This window comes from Lipomyces japonicus (genome assembly GCF_038497905.1).
Source record: "Lipomyces japonicus strain CBS 7319 unplaced genomic scaffold V1514scaffold_21, whole genome shotgun sequence".
NCBI lineage: Eukaryota > Fungi > Ascomycota > Lipomycetes > Lipomycetales > Lipomycetaceae > Lipomyces > Lipomyces japonicus.
In genome coordinates, this window is record NW_027117833.1 from 181999 (window position 1) to 203113 (window position 21115).

Here is a 21115-nt window from a genome sequence, read left to right on the forward strand (position 1 = left end):
AAGTCGCCGCCACAAGTCGCCCTAGCCCACGGCCACCACTCTCTGTCACCCACTGCGTCACGGGCAGGTGACGAATCAGAGCCCGCGCGATTAGTTTTCATGCCCGGGACATGACTTTTTGAGCACTTGGCTTGTGCAGCAATTTCTAGTCGAACTAACGATCCGAATCTGATATTTTTACGCTGCAGTTTGTACTGTTGAAGTCGTTGAAATATATTCCTATAATGCTCAGATCATTGGCCGTTCGCGCGTATGCAAGTGCTCCAGCTTTGCGGGCTTCTGCTGTTGTTCAAAGACGGGCAGCATCATCTTGGTTAAGCAACATCAAAGATGCGTTGAAGGAGGAAAAGGGTGATCTTTATCCTCAAGATCTTAAAAATCTTGAGCGTGATGGTGCGTTGGAGTGATTTCCCATGTTTTTTTTTTTTTTGTTTTTGTTAACGGACAGTTCAGAGCCCGAAGTTTTGGAAAGACCAATCGTCAACCCAGCAACTGAGTACTACACGGAAACTCACGAGTCTTTACATGAATACGGCCGATATGTTATGGCTGCTCTTCCCAAATTTATACAGAAATTTTCCGTGTGGAAAGATGAGTTGACTCTTTACATTGGTCCTAGTGCTGTTATTCCAGTTACTAGCTTCTTAAGAGACCATACCGCTGCTCAATTCAAAGCTGTTATGGACATCACTGCTGCAGACTACCCCACCCGCAGTCATAGATTTGACGTCGTTTATAACTTTTTGTCAACAACCAACAACTCTAGAATTCGTGTTAAAACATACGCATCCGAGACGACCCCAGTTCCTAGTATCACTCCTCTCTTTGAAGGCGCGAACTGGTACGAAAGAGAGACTTACGATTTATATGGTGTATGTTTTGCTTAGGATAACTTTGTATTACGTGTGTTAATGTGGTCATAGGTGTTTTTTATCAACCATCCTGATCTTCGCCGAATAATGACAGATTATGGTTTTGAGGGCCATCCATTGAGAAAGGATTTCCCACTAACTGGTTACACTGAGGTATTCAAATTAAAAATTTTGGGTCATCTTTGTCATTAATTTCGATTTACTAATTTTATCAAGGTCCGATATGATGAAGAGAAGAAGAGAATTGTTTATGAACCACTTGAAGTATGGATGACGTTACTACAGGTTTAGAATTTTTACTGACTTTTTTTTTCAAATTCCAGCTTACCCAAGGATTCAGAAACTTTTCTGTTGGCTCGACTGTCTGGGAGCCAGTTGGACCTGGCAAAGACGAGACACCAAAGAATGTAAGTATTGTACTGCCGATGTGCAAAAACCAATATTAACTGTTTATAGTTTGTCTTGCCTACTCCCCAACCTGAAGAGGAATCAGAAGCCAAGAAGTAGAGTTTTGAATATTTTTGTTTATGTTTACGAGAGATATGTTTGTAGCATGCAACGGAATATAAGTAGTTCGTTCAAGCGGGACCGTATTAATGAGACCCATACCATTTTCAAACGTATTTTCTTAAAATTTATATTCTTTTGCCTGCTTACGATTTGTTACAAATAAAAATTTGAAATTTGAAATTCGAAATTAAAAATTAAAAATTAAAAATTAAAAATTAAAAAATCTTGGACAATTTAAATCTCTGTGGTTATATGTATATATGCTATTTTTTTTATTTTAGTGGGGTCATTATTAGGGTCAAGTGGAGTTGCCTGCCGTACGAGTTTATCGACATTAGCTACAAATCATACATACATATAAACGAACTTTTTTATAAAGTCATACGGGTCCAAAAAGCTCAAATTTTATCTATAATATATGTGTATATAATTGTTTGGTTTTTTTTTTACATAAACCTTAGTCTCAGTACTGGTCTTTTACTGTTCGACATAGATGTTCCATTACTAAGAGCACCACACATGGGCGGTTTACATCTTAGCTTCTTCTGTTACGACTGATTTAGTATTGATTAGTACTGAGAAGATGGCATCTTCTCCGGAAAGAAATTTTTCAAATGTGTTTAAAGTTGTGCGTTATTCTAATTACTTGCATGATTGACCAGAGCTCACCATATTTAGGGTACTTTTGATCAGATTAGGTACTGCGTCTACGTGGATCCTTTTTCGCAGCCTTTGAAAATACTGCTAGCTGAATGGTCTCTACGGCAAAAACTGAAAACTGCTTTAGTCGCCTGTCGCAATAAGGAGCTTTGGGCGTTTTCTTTAAACGACAGCGTGAGGCCGGCAGTTCCAGATTCATCGTTTGGATTGAAAGGTAAGATGAAATGATAAAAGCATCAGTATTAAGTTTACTTATATCTGTGTTATTAGAAATATCAACTGGGTCTTTTTTTCCATCAACACTTAGTATATCGAACTCCACATCACCTCAGGCCTTTCCTGCTGCATACGTGCCATTAATGCTAGCATTTGCCAGCTTAATTTCTCGACACCTGACCTCTGAATATGATTACACTCCACTAGGATCTGTTTTACTCACATCCACACAAACAATTTTACATTTTTCTCTTCGTCTTGTTGCTTCCGGTACTCTGTTACTACTCCCTCATTACCATGAAACCTCTTTGGAACGCATGACCTCCAAGGAAGAAACTTTTCCGATTGGTGCTAAGATTGTATTGGCTCCAAATGGATTACGCGGTGTCTATTGTGGTATTTCTCCTGGACCACCTAAAGATGCGGCAGCAATACTTTCGGCCATACATAGTGCTTCCGGCGTGAAGGTTTTCCATACAACGAATTGGTGCACGGCTAAGCTCGACGATTTTGCATCTACTGTATTTTGGCCTTCAGAACTGTGTTTATTTGTTCCGTCATCGGGTGTTCCAGATGACTCTGCTGACATCGAATGGTTCCATATTGAAGATCCGCTTACTGCTGTTGAAGAGTTTATTACAAGCCTATCACAGAATGAGGGGGAGGAATCACCTAGTAACTCTACATATTTTACATCAAATCAAAAAAGAAATGCTACAACAGTGTATCCAACTCCGCCAGACCCGTCGATACTGCGAATTTCCGGTGGTTCAATATCAGGTTTGGCAAGCAGTGAAACGAATAATGACATGCCATCTTCCAAATGGTCGATCGAAGTTCCACATATAGATGATGATACCAGAGTTCTTGAAGACGATGCTTTACTTTTTGGCGATGAAGAAGTTACAGACGCAGATTTTAATTTTTTTGATGATGACCCCGGAAACCGGAACCGGGTAAGCGATGGATTTACAACTAATACTGATAACCAAAAAGATGGTTATTTCAGCTATGGTTTTGATCTTGAGAACCAGTTGGACCATATACCCGAGCTCAAGCACGGAACTAGCATTAATCTGGCAAAAACAAATGAACGATCAGTCACTGAAATTGCGCAAGTACCAGAACATGTCATGACTCCTCCGCTTTCGCCATTAAAGATTGTGACAAGGCCAGAAAATACGATTTTTTTAAAAAAAAGAAAAAGCGTGTTTAGCCCTGTCAAGTTTGCTCCTGACCTTGAGAATATTTTGGATAAGAAGTACAGTTCAGGCGGTAGATTTTTTGTACCAGAAGAGCATGATTTGGCCGAAGATACTGAAAACAGTGACGGTGAAGAATTTGAACGTGCATTTAGTCATGAGGATTCAACACCTATATGGTCTGAATCGTATGAAGATGGGGAAAGTACTCGGCGGTCAAAAGAGCCACCAGCTGAAGACATTTCATCAGACTCTTACATTTCACGCCAAACTTGGTTTTCCCTATTATCGGCTACATCAAATTCAAGAGATAATTTTTTACTAACAGCAATCCGATCATCAGCTTCTCCGCTTGGCAAGTCGTTTTTTAACAAGTACTTGAAATCGTTCAAAGAAGATTTTCGAAACGTTCTACAAATTTTATGTGAAGCTATTGTGTGGGATAATGACATGCTAGAATCATATATGCCTTGCCTTGCTGAACGAGGCGTTTGCGCGCCCGATTTTGCACATGTGCTTAAAGCTGTATTTGCAGAGATACGACCGCTGTCCGTGTTAGAGTATGCTATGATTTCAGATGCGACTGTTATTTCGGAACAGTCAGATAAAAAGGCAATGCAAATTTTAGAAGATCATCAGCAAATACAAGATTTTATGGGTAATGTGGATTTTCTTGATGTATCAGGGGTAAGCCTTTTACAAACTTCAGATAGAGCTGCCACAAACAAAACGGAAAATTTGGCAGAGGAGGCAGAAACTGTTACTTTACCAGTTGCGCGAAACATATTTCATATTCCCCCTCCACATTTCTCGTTTCTTCGAATGAGCTCAGTTCTCGAAGCTCTTCCGCCCGCGTTAAGGTTTTGGCAGATTTTTGGATTTTCGCCTCAAAACGGCCGCAAGGATGTCGTTAGTTTTATAATTTTCCCGGGAAGTGAAGGCATGGAATCCGCAGCCGCTGCGTTTTTAGATCGTGTAAAGCCTGCGTATGAAGGTTCAAATTTAGGCACGTTTACGACAGGCAGTGTGGCCGAATATAAGAATGGACTGGTACCCGTTCCGTCTAATGCGACCACTGCTGAAGGTGCATTAGAAGACTTTAAAAACATATGCGTCAATTTAGGGCAATTACTAGGGGGGCAAATTGATGTGTGGATTAATTTGGTTATTTTTGTCGCTACGCCATTTACAGATCCGTCTTCGTTATTACACGTGAGTCAATGTGTTTATCAATTAAAGCAAGGGTACATCAATCGAATCGGCGGCGCTTTCAACGCGTCGGGTGATAATCTGGCGTTTCAATTAATTCCTCCCAAGTTTTTTGCTTCAAAGGATACAGTGGTCGTGCCATCGCAGTATGATCTTGTGCGATTTGCACTTGGAGTCTACAATAAATGTTGTTCGCTAGAAGAAATTGGACTTGAAAGCAAATCTACATCTCAGAAGCATTATCCTGCGTTCACTGTCGCACGTAACAGGTTAAACAATATTGATTTTCAACTCACCAGTAATCCATCACCAGATCTTTTGGCCAATAATTCATATCTTCATATTGCCTATGCAATTTCGTCAGAGAAGAAATTTGTTGTGGTTGCATGGTCCGATCAGTATGGAGAACTAGCTCGAGTAGCTGCGTTCCCACTTGCCACAAAGGAAGGAGTCAGACCACGAACTCTTCAAGATGTGTATGCTGAAATTTGGGAAAGTACAACTGACTTATTGCCATCGATCAAAATTCATTGGAACTTGGTTTTCTGTCGGGTTGGTTCGTTGGATCATGACGAAGTTCAAAGTAAGTTAAAAAAATAGCTGTTGTGAAGACGAAAGTATATTAACCGTCATTTTTTTTTTTTTTTACTTTTAGCATGGCTTAGTTTGTCAGCTCATGCTGCACAAGATATTAGCGTGATTGTGGTGTGTGTTAATCCGTTTCCGTGTCTTTCAATTCTTGAAACGTCAGATCAAGTCTTGGCGGGCCAGTATTACAATATTTATTCAACTCCTGATGCTACCCCTCAGAGGCAACATGATTCTCCGCTGGATGCAAACGGAAACACTCCAAATTTTTCGGGAGATCAAGGAACTCCAATGTCAGTTGCAACCCCGACTTCAAGCTCCGGTATCGGAAATGGGTTCATAAATCAAATTCCTAATGGGACTACTAGTAATAACAATAATAATAGCAATAGTGGTTTAGATCAGGATGCTATTTTGGTTGATTTAATGGATGAGACTTTTGGGGTAATTGTTCATCACAAGCTAGCTCTGGACGAATTGGACATTACGGCGCTTCGGTTTTCTCTTGCATCAGGGTATCTTGTTAAGCCAGGTCCGAAAGGGGTGATGATGTCGATTTTAGAAATTTCGTTATTACATTGTCCAAATCATCCATATGATGAATTTCTGGAAATCCTGCTGAAGCAGTATAGATCATTGGCATCATATGGAGCCATGACCGGGGTGTCAGATGGCAGAAATAATGTTTTACCATGGCATATTGCGGCTGCGGAAAAGATGCAAAGATTGTTGGCATTTATTTTATGAAAACAACTAAATTTGGTTTTTTTTTTTATTTTAAGTTTTTTATTTTAAAGTGGGTTGTATTGTTGTTGGGAAACTGTATTATCAATATCATTTTTTTTTTGTTTTTTTGTTTTTTGGGCAGCGGTTAGTTTGGGACTCGGTTTAAGCCTGTTGTATATTTATGTAAATATGTTCTATTTCTAGTTTTAATTTTTTAAGCAAATTAATGATTTATTATTGCAAAATAAGCCAACGTAAACTTGTCAAATTTGCGCTAACTTGTTATTGTGTACGAGTTCCGTCTTTTTTTCTCATTTTGTTCTCCAATTTAGTTGCCCATAACGCTGCACCAATTGTATTTGTGTAGCTGAATAACAAGCCGATAATGGGAATGGATTCCAACAATCCAGCAAATGCTCCGAATCTAAAAAAAAAATTTAAGTTAGACAATGAATTTATTAAAACAAAAAAAATAAAAATAAAAATGATTTAATTACGTTAAATAAGCACCTTGTCGTTTTCGAACAAAGAATCTGATTTCACGCTGACTAAAACCTTTTAATAGAAAATATCGGGCTTGCAACTTCTTCGCGTGGCCAACGCTGTTAACCAGTGTTTTCACGATCGGACCAATAATCGGAATAAATCCTATCAAAAACAAAATTATTTTCTTGACGAATACGTATGGCGATCGCATGCGGTATTTGAAGAGGCGCCATTTTGTTCGAAGTTTGTTTACAAATTTTTGCCAAGCACCGTGAATAGAATTAATATCGATTTCTTCAGGTAGTTGCAGATTATAATCGACCACCAAATCATCGAATCCTTCTAATGTTAAGACCTTGAATCAAAAAAAAAAAAAAAAAAAAAAGAAATTAATTGTTAATGAATACAGTATGTAATGGAAAATATGCCAAGCTTACGCTGTCGAAGAGATCTCGTAGTTGACGGTTAAGGAAAAAAGTTCGAGCAAGTCTTGCGTATATCGAGCTTGCCTGTTGGAAAACAGTGAATATTGATGTAATAAGACCAGCCGGGCCACTGAGAAGGACATAGACCACTGCTGTAGGTGGGTATGCTATCGCGTACCACCCGGTCATGACGAAGCCCAGCAATGCGCCCAACGGAACGACAACTTGCCAAAATGGAGGCCAAAGTACCGAATGACTGGCAAAGTAAACAAACCCCTAAAATATAACATTGTTGGTTTTTATTAGGTTTTGGTATTTGGCTTTGCTTGGAAAAAAACGTAATCATTAATATGGGTCACAAACGTAGACAGGGTACTTCACGGCCATCGATTTCATGGCCGAGTAAGGAATGACGAAAATTAACATGACACGATAAGTGACTCCGGAATACAATGAATAGATCACGCTTTCAAATACTAACGCAGCATTGTCTTCGATTGAATACAAACCCTTTCTGACGATTTCGCTAACTGGCTGTTTCCGTAGGTCATTTAAACCCGAGACCCGTTCACGGAGTCGGATGGATTGTAAAACATAAACTATAGGAAGATACCACATTTTTGTTTTCAGATAAATCACGGAAAATCAGTGAGAGGCAAAAAAAAAATAACGACACCGTCGTCGTGTCTGGAGTGGATTCAAGTGTTTGGCATGAACGGCAGTCGCCGTCAAGCTTGACCCGTGTAACACGAGGTGTACAGTTAATTTGTTCAAGTTATTCTTTATTTTAATAATTCAAGGCAAGATCTCTAATTTTGAAATATCTGCGCTCCTCCCACGATTAATTCGGCAATGACCTTGCCAGTGCCTGAACTGAGCGTGATCCCCCATGGGCCATGACCTGCTGCCATATATACGTTCTTAGCGCCGTCAATCAATTCGGGTGGAATTACTTCGATTATGGGCTCGCCCTTTCGGGTCACAGGACGCAAGCATACGGATCTTTTGATGGGCACAATCTCGGGACCCAGTAGCGAAGTGGCAATGTTAGTGATTTCATCAAAATTGGTACTTAAATTAGAGTCATAAATTAAATTCAACTCATCATCAACCTGGTCTCTAATTACTTCGTACTCAACATCAAGTTGCCGTGACTCAATTGGTGGGCCCATGGTACTGAGCGAAGGATGATACCCTTGTTCATTCAACCCAGCAATATAAATCTTGCCATTAGCTCGAGAAAACACTTCAGGCGACCACCGGGCGTCACATGACGCATGAACAAATAAAGCGTCAGTTAATTGTACAGAGTCGGTATCAAGTCTTGGATCATTTTTCGAAACATCAAAATAAGTGATTGATGCAGGTGATACTGGCGAAAGTAAATCTTGGTGTCGCACGGTACTTGAATATGTAATTAACTAACTAGCGTATGTGGTTGAAAAGCCAGCCAATGATGAGATCGGAAGAACGTATAAAGACTTGGGAAACAAATCTTGAAAAACACTAGGGCTCCATGCGCCAGCTGCTATAACAATATTGTTAACGTCCACTATCCGATCAAGATGCGCGTGAAAATCAGGTAAAGTAGCTGTGGATAACGATTTATCTTTGTTTAAAGATATTGACCGAATCTGGTAAGGATATAAAACCTCAACCCCAGCGGTTAGGCAATAGTCTAGGCAAAACTGGCAAAGTTTTATAGGAATACTATCAAAATTAGTCTGCTTGCACAAAAAAAAAGGAGTTGCAATATTTTTTTTAACTTACATTTGAGAACATTCTCCAGATCCACCTATCTGATAAATATCTTTACAAAACACCCAATCTGGAGGAGGTCGAATTTCATCAAAATCATCTAGTAACGTTTCTTCACTTTCGTATGACTGATTTCTTCCCTCTTGCCCAATCGATGCATCTATTCGCTTTTTAATAGCCTTTGATCTTTCCATTTTGAGTGAAAAATATTTCTCGCTGTTCATTTCGTTCTGATTCATTTCCACACCCCACGCCCTTGTAGGCCTGTAACCCCATTTTTTAGTTCCGCCATATATTTCAGACATTTCCCGGTGCAATAACAATGAAAGATCTGCCAGTTTTGCCGTTGATTTGGAAAACCAAGACCGGTTTAAAAATCCGGCACTTCTGCCTGACGCACATGTAAAAAGCTGACGTGAAGTATCAACGACAATGATCTTGCGAGACTCCTTCGGATTTTCGGCAGTCGATGGATGGCTCGTTAATCAAAGCATAAGCAATGGAAAGGCCAATGATCCCTCCACCAGCTATTAATGTCGTCATTAAGTTTAACAATTATTATATTCCTTCAAGCAGAACAACTTGCAACCTGGACCACAGGTGCTGTCGTTCCTGAACCACCAACCAATGTATTCAATAAAGGGGCATCGCAGCAAACCAACTGATTTTGACATCCCAACCCGAGATCGGATAATAATCTTTACGACTGTGGTGTGATAAACTCTAATCTCGATTAATTTAACTTTAAATGAAGCTTCATAGTTGGGTGGCTGATGATATTAAACACGTGACGTTTGTTCTCTAGCTCAAGTCAAATTCTAACTATAACTAGATCAATTAAATAATAATAATACAATTCTTTATATGGTCCTCCAAAAACAAAAGTAAAAAATAAACACATTCAATCAGTAATATAATACATGGAACACCAACTTAAAAGCCTCAAAAAAAAGTAAAACGCCGGGAGACCGAGTAAATCACAATCCCAAAACAATACCATCTATAACAAAAAAAAAAAAAAAATAAAGTAATTAAAACAAACTTAAAAAAAATTCGAAACTGAGACTTGGAATAGAAACTTTTTTCTTTTAGGCACCGTTATTTTCCCCATTTACGGTAGAAGTAGTTGCACTTTTAGCTTTCTGTGCTGCCGCAGCAGCAGCTAAAGCAGCTTTGACCGCCGCGGTGTTCAGAACGGGTTTTGCTGTCGGCGTGGCAACGACACCTGACAAATTAGCGGACAACAAGGGTTTCGAAAAAGCAGAAGATGGAGACACTGCCACTTTTGAAGGCGCTGCTAGTGCGACTGGCGTTGCTGGCACCGCTGTTAATGCTGTTGCCGGTGCCGTTGGTACTGGTAATAACGCAGTTGCTGGTGCTGTTAATGCCGCAGTTGTGGATACCGCAATTGATGCAGACTTTGTTGTAACTGTTCCTGTACCTGGTGCCGCGGTTGGCTTTGTTGGCTTTGCTCCCCCTGCCGCCGATGGCGTGTTAATTTTTTTTGCCAAACTGGCCACAATCGCCTTTGCCAATGCTGCAGCCTGTGCATTTGCTTGTTGCCCTGACCTTGCAACAGGTGTAATGGGTGCAGGAGATGAAGTTCGTCCAAGACTATTCAGAGCAGTTGATGAAGGCAGTGGCGTATGTGGTTGCTCGCTTGGAGTTCCGGGGCCCGGGGTTGGGCTTTGAGAGTTCTTACTATCTGCTTGCTTTTGGGCAGTTAAAATAGTTTGCTGTAATGCCTTTAAAGCATTCAAAGCTTCTTTGCTGAAGGTTGGATTCTTGCCCTGAGTCTTGCTGATCGATGGTGCAACCCCGAGAACTTTTGGCTTTGTCGTTCTGGGTGTAGCAGATTTGGCTGGCGTAGCTACCGGTGGTTTGGAAGCAGCAGCAGCAGCAGCAAGAGCAGCCAATGATTTCCTCTTTTCTGCCTGTTCTTTTTCCTTGCGTTCTTTTTCCAACCTTTCCTTCTCCTTCCTCTCTTTCTCTATCCTCTCTTTTTCTTCCTTTTGTTTCCGTTCTCGCTCTTCTTTTTCTTTCTTCTCACGTTCTCGTTTTTCTCGTCGTTCTTGTTCTCGCCGCTCACGAGCTAATGGCCTGTTTTTCTTTGCTTCCTTCTCTTTAAATAGCTCTTCATCTAATCCCCAAAGCCAACCTTTTCCTTCCTTGGCAATCTTGACAAACAGTTTGTTTAGTGAAAGATTGTGTCGTACCGAATTTTGCCATCCATAAGGAGCATATCGGTAGTAAGGAAATAGCTCTTGAATCGCCTGATATATATCCGAAAGAGACATGCCTCGTTCCGTAGCAAAAGTTCGTAACGAAACTTCAATAAGGCTTGAATATGAATTTGGCGGTTTTTCTCTGTATTCAGGTGGAATTTGTGAGGGTGATGGCGGGGTCGGATGTCGTTTCTCTTGACGTTTCTTTGGACGCGGAGTAGTTATGCCTGTTGGCTTTGATTCTGGTACTGGTGATGCCGACACGCTATGCGGCATGGCGGCCACTTCCTTTGCTATGATATCCGGAATTTGTTCCAGGGTTTTGCCTGCAAGATCTAACAAACTAAACTCTGACGCATGGCTCTCCATAGTCTGTTCGCCATGCTGTTTGTTGTGTTCTAAGATGGAAGCAGCAATTGCCATATCTTCGCCATCTGGTTCGATGAAAAGATGATCGTACTCGTTCTTTTCCGCGGGTTGTTCAAGAGGAATTTCTTCCTTGACTGGCGGTAGTTGTGACTCTGGAGCAGGCGTGGAGCCTATAGATAATGACTGAATCGATGAACCATCACGCATCGAGATCGCATCAGCTGGTCTCATTGTTTGCGTAGGCGTAGTATCTCCGGATGTAAGGTTCGCTGAACTTGGAAGTAAAAAAGTAAATCCAATCTGTCCAATCTGAACGCGAGACCTATAAAAGACATTAGAAAGAATTCAATTTATATATGTATATCTGCTCGAATGACGTACCCATGGTTTAATTGTACAGTGGCACCTTTTTCCACAAACACATCATCGACAAATGCGCCATTTCTGCCCAACACGGAGAACTCAAATCTCTGATTTGCAAAATTGTAAAAAATCTTTGCATGCCGACGTGAGATTGCTTTAGCTGTACCAAGATGAACATCAATCGTACCATTACCTCCTGTCGGTTTACTGGCACTTTCTGACGCATTACTCTTCGATGGAGTTCTTGACCTTGAACCAGGCTTGTCTGCCGGCGTGCCAAACGCGCTTCCATTCTTGCTTCCGTTTCCTGGACTTTCAACTCTTCGACCCATAACAACTTGTAAGGTCTGAACGTAAAATGTAAATGATGCAAAGTCTAGTCGCGCATAAGCTGATATTCGTGACTCGGTAGCTGGAATAGTTGGCAACTCAGGCTGAATGGCTTTTGGAGTCACGGTATCATGGACTTCAAAGCCATGACTGCCATGTTGTTGACTCGCTTGTTGGGGATCAGGGCTGTAAAGTGGATTGCCATTAATGTCATTCATGACGGCGTCATGAATGCCGTAGTCTGACGGATGATTGAAAAAAGCCTCGGATGGTGGCAGAGTATCTGGAGTGCTCACGATCCCATGCTGGTGTTCCGAAATAATTCTGCTAGCCGGAGTCGTTGGCGGTACCGAACTTCGGCCCATGAGCGATGAGGCATGATGATCATTTAATAGTGATTGGTGACGAGAAACGTCGCCGTCGCCAAACGCGTCTAATTGATGACCATTAGTCCTTGCACTCGGTAAGCCTGCAGCCGTTGAATATTCTGCTACTACTGATGACGTTGCTTTTGATTCTTGTGCTTGCGTGGATGTTGATGTCACTGTTACTATGCTTGCGTCGCCACCAAACCCAGCTGGCAACCCGATCGAGGACAACGTCGCCGGAAACGCGCCTGGGGAGGAAGTCATTTGTAGACCAAATATGCGTCGTTTCTGTGTCCCCACTGGGATCTAGCCAGTAAAAATATTCTTTAACGCGCCAATATTTTGTGTGATGTGAATTATTTATAACGTGATCTGCGCCGGCCCAGGTTTATATCGCTCTTTGGATCTTCAATGTTACTTGGGAAGTAAATTGGGACTTGAGAAGCAAAAATTTGAAGGTGCGGATATTTAAGAACGAGCTACGTATATTACAGCATTAACATTTTTTTTTACAAAATGCACGTCGTTATTATATATATATTATTTACATACTCCAAACACTTACATAGAAGTGGTTTTTGTTTTTTTTTTAAAAAAAATACAGCTTTTGTTAAATGCATTAATAAGGCCAATGGGCCAACAATATCGTAGCGAGGTTTTTAAGTATCTAGGATAACACATTCTGCGTCGTTAGGTGCGGTTTGGCCTAAAAGCATATTCCTTCTAAATCACCAATTAATAGAGTCCTTAAATTAAAAAAAAAAAAAAAAAAAAAAAAAACAATTGTAATCAAACTTACAAAGCTTCTAGCTCTTTATCTTTAGCTGCTACTTCAGCTTCTAGCTCATTTATGCTTCTCAAAATCTCACCCTGATCCGGCAGGGATTTTATGATGCCTGTTAATTCTTCAATTTTTTTGCCTCTCGCTTTAGCCAACACCGCAAGTTGAACATTTTTCTTTTCCAGTTCCGATATTGATTTTTTAGTTGTTGCAAGCTGTGTTGTCAGCGATTTTGATAACGCGCAAACCTGGGTGTAAGCAGATTTCATGGCAGCGTAAGTTGTCATTAGTGAGTGAGTGTTTATAATCCGTGACTTGACTTCAGATATGTTTTTGGAGACGTTAAATGTAATACCAGGAACTGAAACCTTTTCAACTTCTTTAATCAGCATAGGTTTCGCGGCTGGTGATGGTAATTGGGAAGCCGTTGCCGGTGGCGTAGGAAGAGGTGCCTCGACTTCGCCTGGTGCGGCCGCACTTGCGGTCATGGTTGGAGTTCGCTGATTTGATCCATCGTAGGGAGGCGTAAGCCTTTCTTGCTCGTTTGACTTATCACACATGCCAGGCGCATTAGCAACAAGATTATCGAGCCATTCAAAGTCTTCTGGCACATCGTCATCGCATTCATCAACTCCACCTCCAACTAGGGGTCCGAAGTCAATATCGTGTTCTGGAGAATTCAGCTGTTGCTGTGGTTGCAGTTGTGATTGCTGATTATTAGGTAACATTAATTGCTCCCCAGTACTACTTATAACATCAGTACCGGTAGCGATCGTTGTGCGCTTTGCAATATTTTGTTCATCGTCAATACAAACTCGTTTTGACTCCTGATCTGAAGCCTCTTCCACCGGAGGCTCGCGTTTCTTTATGCTGTTTTCTGAAGATCCAACCAGATCTTCAATTTTAGGAATCCCTGTTAATAAATCCTTGCTAATTGAAGTCCTCCGAGGGACCGGCGGCTGACTCGAGGCTTGAGCCGACGTGCTCATTTACTTCAAATTTAGAAGAAAATTTCCTGTCTAAAACAATGACTACTAGGTTTAGCTCCCAGAAGAAAACAATAAATTAATAAGATCTTACTTGAAAGAAAGTATTAATTGTCTGTTGTTTTAAAAAAACCAAAAAAACCCACTTCTTTTGTGTTTCCTCCTTTTTAATCCGAATTGGTAGCCAAAGTAAATGACTGCCTGCTTTTTCAGTGTGAAAAAAGTGCTCTTCATATGAATTTAGGTCTCCTAATATTTTTTTCAAGGTCTTGGGAGCAAAACTAATCTTCAAACTTTAATTAGTTCGAGCAAAAACTTTTTCCAGCCTAAAGTAATGTTACGTAATTTACTTCAAGTTTTCGCTTAGTGCATTAAGCGGCGTTAATCTCACCATGAACTAAGTAACCCCCAAACAACATGGCTCTTCTATATGACACAGATTACTTTTAATATTCTGACGTTAATTTAGATGATAAATTTTAAATGTCACCATTTCATGTACGCGATGGTCATGAAGATAAATAAAATGATTTTAAAACCGGAAACTTGATTATTGTAGTATCGTTTAATAAAGCCTGGAGTTGTTAAATATTTATTGATGACTAGATCAGAACTGTACAGTTCAATTTGCTGAAGTTATGAGACATTTGTCTTTATTACCAGCAATACTTAATGCAATTAATGCAATGGATTGCAAAAAGCAAAATTGTGATCTGTGCTGCCAAATGAAGTAGCATCTAACAAAAGCAGGGTCCATCCCACAAAACGTTTCAATCGCATTTATGTAACGCATTTGTTATCAATCAATCAATCAGACAAATGTTTGATATATATGCTATTAAACTTTTTATATAGAGAAAAATATTATGCATCCAATGTATGTACATTTTAGAGTCAATAAAGAATCAAGCCGGTAATAAATACAACTAAGTGGGTCGCCGAAAAAAAAAAAAAGAATAAAGCAAACCCAAACAATCTAAAAACAATCGTCTAAAAATTTTTTGAAACCTATGCGCCCGAGAAAAAAAGAGAACTTGTGAAGAGTATGCATCAAGAAGCAGATGAGAGGAGCTGGATGGCAGCTAACCAGGTAATTGCCTGGCCAATGAATTAAATTGCTTTGGCAAAGCGAAGAATATGCATGTTTATCTGAAAAAAAATTCTTCGTTTTCATAAAAAAAAAAAAAAAAAAAGAATAATAATTGCAGTATTTTAAGATCATCAAAACTGATTTATCGTTTTACAGGCTTGCCTTTTCACCTTGAAACAGCTTGTCGGGAACGGTGTCAGCCAATCGCTTGAGCACTGCTTCGAATCCAATCCGTCCGAGCTGAGCGTTTTGTTTAAATCGTTCAACAGACCATTCCTCTATTTTATTGCAAAGTCTCTGAAACGTGGCGTAGGCTTCAATTCGAGCGTGCTGGTCAAAAACGGTCTTTTCCGGGTTGATCTTGTCAGGTTGGTAGGTCACGGTCTCCTGCACGCTTAAGAGATGGTTCATGGTCAAATTAACCGATCGCAAGGTCAATGTCTTTTTGAACGGATCGACTTCAGACACCTCACGAACATATGAAACGTCTCTGCCACCGACGAGGGCAAGCAGCCAGCTGGGAATGCTCTGCTTGCAGGTAATCAAACGTTCTGTCGTCAGAACACCAGTTGTGGGATTAATTTCCCGTCTAAGAACATCGACAGCAACTACATGAGTCGACATCTCATTAGGGTATTTTTTCCACGTTGATGCAGAGACCTGGTACAAAAAAAACAGTTAGTTTCGGTCCCACTTAAAAGAACGACAACAACAAACGTACGTGTTCCCAGTTATAATCGAAGTGGCACTGTGAGGAAAAAAACTTCATGATGAGATGAAAGACAAAATCCAAAACAAAAATGAAGTCTATCCAAAGGAGAAAAAAAGAAAGAATGGAGAATGCCAATTAATTGCAAAGAATTCGTGTATACTATTTATAAGGCGAATTGGAGGCGAAAAAAAATGCAAGAATAATGCGCACGCGAGAACTTTTACTTTTACGGATCGTCCCGGGCGAGCGAAAAAAAGCGGGCGGAAGTAAGGTAACAAAAAGGCCGGGTAAATGGCGTCGCAGCCATACAATCAGAGTTTTCACATGCAATCTGGCAGGGTAACTTGTTGACGTGTATTACTGGCAACGCAGAAAAATGCGGAAAAACACAACGTTCAAATTGCGGTGTGGATAACATTATAAGGTGTAATACCACCGATCTGCTGGAAAAACCATAAATTCTCACATCGCACAGTCAATCGGCACATAACCAACCGTTAAGAACTAGATAGCAATACATTGCGTCAGATGATGATGGACAGCAGTATCAAGTTTGTCCATTTGATCATTGGGTGGGTACCTTGTACGTGATTACGCAGCAATTGCTTTTGTGCTGAGTCATTCAGGTCAGGGATAACATCTGAGCCGCACCATGTATGTATGTGTATGGCAGCGTAAATTACCCTGTCGTCTTAGTGTTCCTCCCAACTTGGGGGAGAAAAAAAAATCTTCTCCAGAGGGAGCATATCAACCACAGCCGGGTCTTCTTCTTCATCAAGGAATACAATGGGAAAGACTCAAAAGAAGTTTGGAAAAGGTCGTTTAGATCAATATTATCGACTTGCGAAAGAGAAGGTATGTACAAAGAAATTTTAAATCGCATTTTGGTATTGTTGCATGCTGATTATAAACCATTTTTGTTTTTTTAGGGGTATCGAGCTCGTGCTGCTTTCAAGATTTTGCAAATCAACCAGAAATACGGAAACTTTCTTGAAAAATCAAAAGTGGTTATTGATCTCTGTGCTGCTCCGGGTGTAAGTATTTTGCATTATTGTATATGTATATGTATATATATATATATACTAACTGATTGGTAGTCATGGTGTCAAGTTGCAGCGAATCTATGTCCACCAAATTCATTAATCGTCGGTGTTGATCTTGCGCCGATAAAGCCTATTTCAAACGTTATTTCTTTTCAAGAGGATATTACTTCAGATAAGTGCCGTGCTCAATTACGACAATATCTTAAAACATGGAAAGCAGATTGTGTCCTTCATGACGGTGCTCCTAACGTTGGTACTGCATGGGTGCAGGATGCGTTCACTCAATCCGAGCTTGTGCTGCAATCTCTCAAACTAGCCACCGAGTTTTTAATGCCGGGAGGAATATTTGTTACCAAAGTTTTCAGATCAAAAGATTACAACAACTTGATGTGGGTTTTTAATCAACTGTTTAACAAAGTCGAAGCCACGAAGCCTCCGGCATCACGTAATGTTTCTGCAGAAATTTTTGTTGTTTGTCGAGGATTTAAAGCTCCAAAAAAGATGGATCCCAAATTTCTTGATCCCAGAGCTGTTTTTGAAGACCTGACAGATCCAACACCAAACTATGAAGCCAAGGTATACAATCCCGAAAAGAAAAAGCGCAAGAGAGATGGTTACGAAGAAGGGAATTATACTCAATTTAAAACCGTGTCAGTTTTAGAATACATTAAAGGAGTGGATCCTATTGCGTCCTTGGGATCAATGTCACAGTTTACTTGGGATATTCCAAAGATAGAGAAGAAACAGAAAAACGATGAAGAAAATGAAAATCAGGATGAACGTGAACAGCCACCAGAGAGTGAAGAAGATTTGCAGAAGCAATTAAAAATTGTTCGCAAGGCAGAAGAGACAACTCCGGAGTTAAAAGAATTATGCCGGGATCTAAAAGTACTCGGAAAGAAAGATTTTAGGGCATTACTGAAATGGAGATCGAAATGTCGATCATTAATTGGACTTGACAAGGTTGAAGACGAAGAACCAGAAGAAGATCCAGACAGCAAATTAACGGAAGAAGAAAAAATTGAAAAAGAACTCGATGATTTGCAAGACAAGGAAGCTGCTTCAAGAAAACGTGATCGACGGAAAAGAAATGAGCAACGGCAAAAGGAAATTATTAGGATGCAGATGGGCATGGTTACGCCGATGGATATTGGTATCGAAGCTGCTCAAGTTGGCGCTGATTCCTTGTTTAGTTTGAAAGATGTGGAAAAGAGTGGCCAACTGGAGACGTTGTCGAAGGGCAAGATGAACATTATCGTGACTAACGAGGACAAGAAGAAAAACGAGCACGAGGAAATTGAAGTTGGCGAAGATAGTGATGCGGATGCTGACCGACTGGAAGAAGAGATGGATAACATGTACGAAATGTATCAAACTCAACGAGCAGAGAATGATACGAAATACCGTGCAAAAAAAGCAAGAGAGGAGAATTCAGATACTGAATGGAACGGATTTGAAGAGCCCGATTCAGATTCGGAAGGTGATGACGATGATGACGATGATAGTCTAAAGTTTGACGAAGATTACCGATCAGAAGATGAACCTTTTGATGACGATGATGACGATGACGAACAGCAACAGCCTAGGGTCAAAAAGAACAAGTTATTGACCAATTTGGAAAGAAGTGATGCCAAGGTTAATGGATTAAGCAAGGATGCGCACAAGTTTTTCAGTCAATCCGTGTTTGAAGGTATTGACGGGATGGAGTCTGATAGTGACGACTCTGATAATGCCATTAATAAAATTATTCAACTTCGAAACGAGAAGCAGAACGGTCAACATAAGGACCAAGGCGGCGAAGAAGATGGTGAAAAGAATGACAAGAAGTCATCGTTTGAGATTGTCAAGGCTCCCCAGAAGGACAAGAAGTCGAAATGGGACGAAGATGACGATAACGATGAAGACGGCAACGGAGACGGGTCAGGTCATGGACCCAGTATCGACATCATCACTGCCGAAGCCATGACGCTGGCCCATCAAGTTGCGCTTAAGGAAAAATCCAAGACTGACATTATTGACGACTCGTACAACCGGTATTCGCTTCGTGATCGGGATGGACTGCCGCAGTGGTTTTTGGATGACGAGGACAGGTTTAGCAAGCCGATCCGGCCGATCAGTGCCGAGGCTGCGGCTGCGATTCAATCAAAACTGCGAGCATTGAATGCGAGACCGATCAAGAAAGTAGAAGAAGCCCGGGCTCGCAAGAAGATGAAGGCGGCTCGCAAGCTGGAGAAATTGCGCAAGAAGTCCGATATCATTGTTGATGACCCGAACAAGTCCGAAAAAGATAAAGCAGAGAGCATTCAGAAGTTGATGCGAAAAGCTACGAAGAAGACAGCCAAGCCCGAGATTAAGGTCGTGGTTGCCAGAGGCGTGAACAGAGGTATTTTGGGTCGACCAAAGGGTGTCAAGGGTCGCTACAAGATGGTGGACGGTCGAATGAAAAAGGAGATGAGAGCAATCAAACGGAAGAGTAAAAAATGATACATTGGTTAAGGTACTAGCATGTATGTATATGTAGCATATAAACAAATAAAACGCAGCTTGACGCTACATCAGTTTTTGTTGAAGTGAGACTGCTTGAACAATTTTTTCTGGTAACTAATGTTTTCTTGTGCTTATGTAATGAGCTACAGAAGAACAGATCGCAAAGTGCAGTCCGGGTAACAGCCGTGGCAAGCTTACTATATATATAACGTGCAAAGCAAAGCAAAGACGCTGACGCTGTTACTACGTGAGCGAGTGAGTGGGACAAGCAGCATCAGAAGGCAGAGGCCAGAAATATAAATATAAATATGCCGTCTTTTTCTGCTTTGTCGGATTCAGCCTCGGCCTCGGATCTTGCAACTGCTGTGCCTGCTCCCTATTTCAAGAGCACCAAGCCTCGAGACAACATCCAGCCAACGTCATCTTCGCCAGGCATGAGCAACAAAACGAATGCGACCGTCACCAATTCGACGCAGGGTCGGCGGTCCAAACGATCCAAGGCGATCTTGAGCTTGGTGCGAGAGTTTTTGGTGTCAAACCTTGTTCCCGTGGGCACCAGGCCGACCATCAGGCCGACCACGCTGGTGCAGTTAGCGGTGTTCCATTTTTATCATTCAATCCTGATATTTCTTCATGTGTTGCTCAGCTTTTATTTCTTTGTCATTCGGCAATATTTTGTTGTTAAAAATAATCTTCTGGCTTTCCTATATCATCATCATCGCACGCCTCAGCTGATCCAGCAAGATATCAAAGGCCTAGCAAAGTTGCCTGAACACGTGGCCATAATTCTTAAATTCGAAGATAGTGAAGAAGGCAGCGGGATTGAACGATTGACGGACGACGTGGCCGATGTCGTGTCATGGTCTCTCGGCGCAGGTGTTAACAAGTTAACCGTGTACGAAAAGGATGGTAGGTCATTTAACAATTTTCTTAAACCCGCCCCTGGTTGACTCATTTCTCAGGAAAATTAAACAAATTGCATGAGCAAACGTACAAGGCCATAAATGAGACTTTACAATTATACTATGGCAATAAAACACCGGTGATTCAGCTTCATACGCCTCATGAAAATACGTGGTATCCTGAAAACACGACTCCTGGTGAGTTCAAGTTTATTATCATTATTTTTTTCCTAAAGCTTACTAAGACTGGTTGCAGATATTACGGTCAATTTTATCTCTCATGATGACGGACGTCAGTTTCTGGTTGACCTTACCCGAAAATTTGCCAAGAATGCAGAAAAAGGGTTGTTGAAGCATGAAGAAGTTACAGTTGACTATGTGAACTCATGGGCCACAAGTACGTTTGATTAATCAAAAATAGATTCTAATTTTAGCTAACCGAGTCAGAACTTGTTATTGATGAGCCTGATCTTGTTGTAATATTTGGGCCTGATCTTGATTTAGAAGGATTCCCACCGTGGCAAGTTCGCTTATCAGAAATCTATCATGCGCCGTACAATGACGCGGTGACTTACAGTGTATTTTTGCGCGGCATTCAGCGATTTGCAAAATGCAAAATCAACGTTGGCCGATAATTTTTTTTTTCCTTTTAAAAAATTTGTATTTGTCTTTCTTTGGCTAGATCATTTGACTATTTGCTTTGGTTTGCATTTCTTTATGAATATTATAGATAGTTATGGCGTATGTATGTATGTATTAGTTGCTTAAAATTTAAAAAGAAACAAAATAATAATAATAATAATAATA

General features: G+C 40.7%; 9 protein-coding genes across 9 annotated transcripts; 4 read left to right on the forward strand and 5 right to left on the reverse strand.

Annotated features, from left to right (window-relative positions):
* Positions 1-24: 24 nt before the first annotated feature.
* V1514DRAFT_331599 (uncharacterized protein) lies at positions 25-1569 on the forward strand. The gene is made up of 6 exons (XM_066927711.1): positions 25-393; positions 454-872; positions 924-1025; positions 1089-1136; positions 1196-1279; positions 1329-1569. Exons 1-6 carry the CDS (start codon positions 225-227, stop codon positions 1377-1379), a joined length of 873 nt encoding a protein of 290 aa, XP_066783196.1. The 5' UTR covers positions 25-224; the 3' UTR covers positions 1380-1569.
* Positions 1570-1700: 131 nt separating this feature from the next.
* Positions 1701-6189, forward strand: V1514DRAFT_363340 (mediator complex subunit 13 C-terminal-domain-containing protein). The gene is made up of 4 exons (XM_066929764.1): positions 1701-2010; positions 2061-2256; positions 2313-5252; positions 5325-6189. Exons 1-4 carry the CDS (start codon positions 1966-1968, stop codon positions 6002-6004), a joined length of 3861 nt encoding a protein of 1286 aa, XP_066783197.1. The 5' UTR covers positions 1701-1965; the 3' UTR covers positions 6005-6189.
* On the reverse strand, positions 6135-7858 carry V1514DRAFT_81039 (uncharacterized protein). Its single transcript, XM_066930144.1, has 4 exons — positions 7258-7858; positions 6907-7170; positions 6481-6824; positions 6135-6407 (listed from the first exon to the last, which is right to left on the reverse strand). The coding sequence occupies exons 1-4, from the start codon at positions 7510-7512 to the stop codon at positions 6266-6268; spliced, it is 1005 nt and encodes a 334-aa protein (XP_066783198.1). The 5' UTR covers positions 7513-7858; the 3' UTR covers positions 6135-6265.
* On the reverse strand, positions 7704-8957 carry V1514DRAFT_342986 (FAD dependent oxidoreductase-domain-containing protein; the record flags this gene model as incomplete). Its single annotated transcript, XM_066929127.1, has 3 exons — positions 7704-8266; positions 8321-8604; positions 8665-8957. 3 exons carry the CDS (start codon positions 8955-8957, stop codon positions 7704-7706), a joined length of 1140 nt encoding a protein of 379 aa, XP_066783199.1.
* A 553-nt stretch (positions 8958-9510) lies between these two features.
* V1514DRAFT_352519 (uncharacterized protein) lies at positions 9511-12714 on the reverse strand. The gene is made up of 2 exons (XM_066929500.1): positions 11628-12714; positions 9511-11568 (listed from the first exon to the last, which is right to left on the reverse strand). Exons 1-2 carry the CDS (start codon positions 12569-12571, stop codon positions 9741-9743), a joined length of 2772 nt encoding a protein of 923 aa, XP_066783200.1. The 5' UTR covers positions 12572-12714; the 3' UTR covers positions 9511-9740.
* Positions 12715-12826: 112 nt separating this feature from the next.
* V1514DRAFT_367953 (uncharacterized protein) lies at positions 12827-14415 on the reverse strand. Its single transcript, XM_066929888.1, has 3 exons — positions 14169-14415; positions 13107-14119; positions 12827-13030 (listed from the first exon to the last, which is right to left on the reverse strand). Exons 2-3 carry the CDS (start codon positions 14075-14077, stop codon positions 12967-12969), a joined length of 1035 nt encoding a protein of 344 aa, XP_066783201.1. The 5' UTR covers positions 14078-14119; positions 14169-14415; the 3' UTR covers positions 12827-12966.
* Positions 14416-15314: 899 nt separating this feature from the next.
* V1514DRAFT_281182 (PRELI-like family-domain-containing protein) lies at positions 15315-15933 on the reverse strand (the record flags this gene model as incomplete). Its single annotated transcript, XM_066925063.1, has 2 exons — positions 15315-15824; positions 15886-15933. 2 exons carry the CDS (start codon positions 15931-15933, stop codon positions 15315-15317), a joined length of 558 nt encoding a protein of 185 aa, XP_066783202.1.
* A 280-nt stretch (positions 15934-16213) lies between these two features.
* On the forward strand, positions 16214-19496 carry V1514DRAFT_331617 (Spb1 C-terminal domain-containing protein). The gene is made up of 4 exons (XM_066927712.1): positions 16214-16448; positions 16503-16731; positions 16806-16910; positions 16974-19496. The coding sequence occupies exons 2-4, from the start codon at positions 16663-16665 to the stop codon at positions 19401-19403; spliced, it is 2604 nt and encodes an 867-aa protein (XP_066783203.1). The 5' UTR covers positions 16214-16448; positions 16503-16662; the 3' UTR covers positions 19404-19496.
* Positions 19497-19556: 60 nt separating this feature from the next.
* On the forward strand, positions 19557-21110 carry V1514DRAFT_331619 (Decaprenyl diphosphate synthase-like protein). The gene is made up of 4 exons (XM_066927713.1): positions 19557-20315; positions 20369-20506; positions 20565-20705; positions 20756-21110. Exons 1-4 carry the CDS (start codon positions 19715-19717, stop codon positions 20941-20943), a joined length of 1068 nt encoding a protein of 355 aa, XP_066783204.1. The 5' UTR covers positions 19557-19714; the 3' UTR covers positions 20944-21110.
* The last annotated feature ends 5 nt before the right edge of the window (positions 21111-21115 follow it).

Bases quoted from the DNA above. Each gene is read 5' to 3' on its own strand.
- V1514DRAFT_331599 (XM_066927711.1), top strand. From the start codon at position 225: ATGCTCAGATCATTGGCCGTTCGCGCGTATGCAAGTGCTCCAGCTTTG. The intron at 394-453 runs GTGCGTTGGAGT...CGGACAGTTCAG, and splicing joins TAAAAATCTTGAGCGTGATG to AGCCCGAAGTTTTGGAAAGA. The intron at 1,026-1,088 runs GTATTCAAATTA...AATTTTATCAAG, and splicing joins CACTAACTGGTTACACTGAG to GTCCGATATGATGAAGAGAA.
- V1514DRAFT_81039 (XM_066930144.1), bottom strand. From the start codon at position 7,512: ATGTGGTATCTTCCTATAGTTTATGTTTTACAATCCATCCGACTCCGT. The intron at 6,825-6,906 runs GTAAGCTTGGCA...TTTTGATTCAAG, and splicing joins TACGAGATCTCTTCGACAGC to GTCTTAACATTAGAAGGATT. The intron at 6,408-6,480 runs GTAATTAAATCA...TTTTTTTTTTAG, and splicing joins CGACAAGGTGCTTATTTAAC to ATTCGGAGCATTTGCTGGAT.
- V1514DRAFT_331617 (XM_066927712.1), top strand. From the start codon at position 16,663: ATGGGAAAGACTCAAAAGAAGTTTGGAAAAGGTCGTTTAGATCAATAT. The intron at 16,732-16,805 runs GTATGTACAAAG...TTGTTTTTTTAG, and splicing joins ATCGACTTGCGAAAGAGAAG to GGGTATCGAGCTCGTGCTGC. The intron at 16,911-16,973 runs GTAAGTATTTTG...ACTGATTGGTAG, and splicing joins ATCTCTGTGCTGCTCCGGGT to TCATGGTGTCAAGTTGCAGC.
- V1514DRAFT_367953 (XM_066929888.1), bottom strand. From the start codon at position 14,077: ATGAGCACGTCGGCTCAAGCCTCGAGTCAGCCGCCGGTCCCTCGGAGG. The intron at 13,031-13,106 runs GTAAGTTTGATT...TTGGTGATTTAG, and splicing joins GATAAAGAGCTAGAAGCTTT to AAGGAATATGCTTTTAGGCC.
- V1514DRAFT_363340 (XM_066929764.1), top strand. From the start codon at position 1,966: ATGGCATCTTCTCCGGAAAGAAATTTTTCAAATGTGTTTAAAGTT. The intron at 2,257-2,312 runs GTAAGATGAAAT...CTGTGTTATTAG, and splicing joins TTCATCGTTTGGATTGAAAG to AAATATCAACTGGGTCTTTT. The intron at 5,253-5,324 runs GTAAGTTAAAAA...TTTTACTTTTAG, and splicing joins GGATCATGACGAAGTTCAAA to CATGGCTTAGTTTGTCAGCT.
- V1514DRAFT_352519 (XM_066929500.1), bottom strand. From the start codon at position 12,571: ATGACTTCCTCCCCAGGCGCGTTTCCGGCGACGTTGTCCTCGATCGGG. The intron at 11,569-11,627 runs GTACGTCATTCG...TGTCTTTTATAG, and splicing joins ACTGTACAATTAAACCATGG to GTCTCGCGTTCAGATTGGAC.
- V1514DRAFT_331619 (XM_066927713.1), top strand. From the start codon at position 19,715: ATGCCGTCTTTTTCTGCTTTGTCGGATTCAGCCTCGGCCTCGGATCTT. The intron at 20,316-20,368 runs GTAGGTCATTTA...CTCATTTCTCAG, and splicing joins AACCGTGTACGAAAAGGATG to GAAAATTAAACAAATTGCAT. The intron at 20,706-20,755 runs GTACGTTTGATT...TAACCGAGTCAG, and splicing joins TGTGAACTCATGGGCCACAA to AACTTGTTATTGATGAGCCT.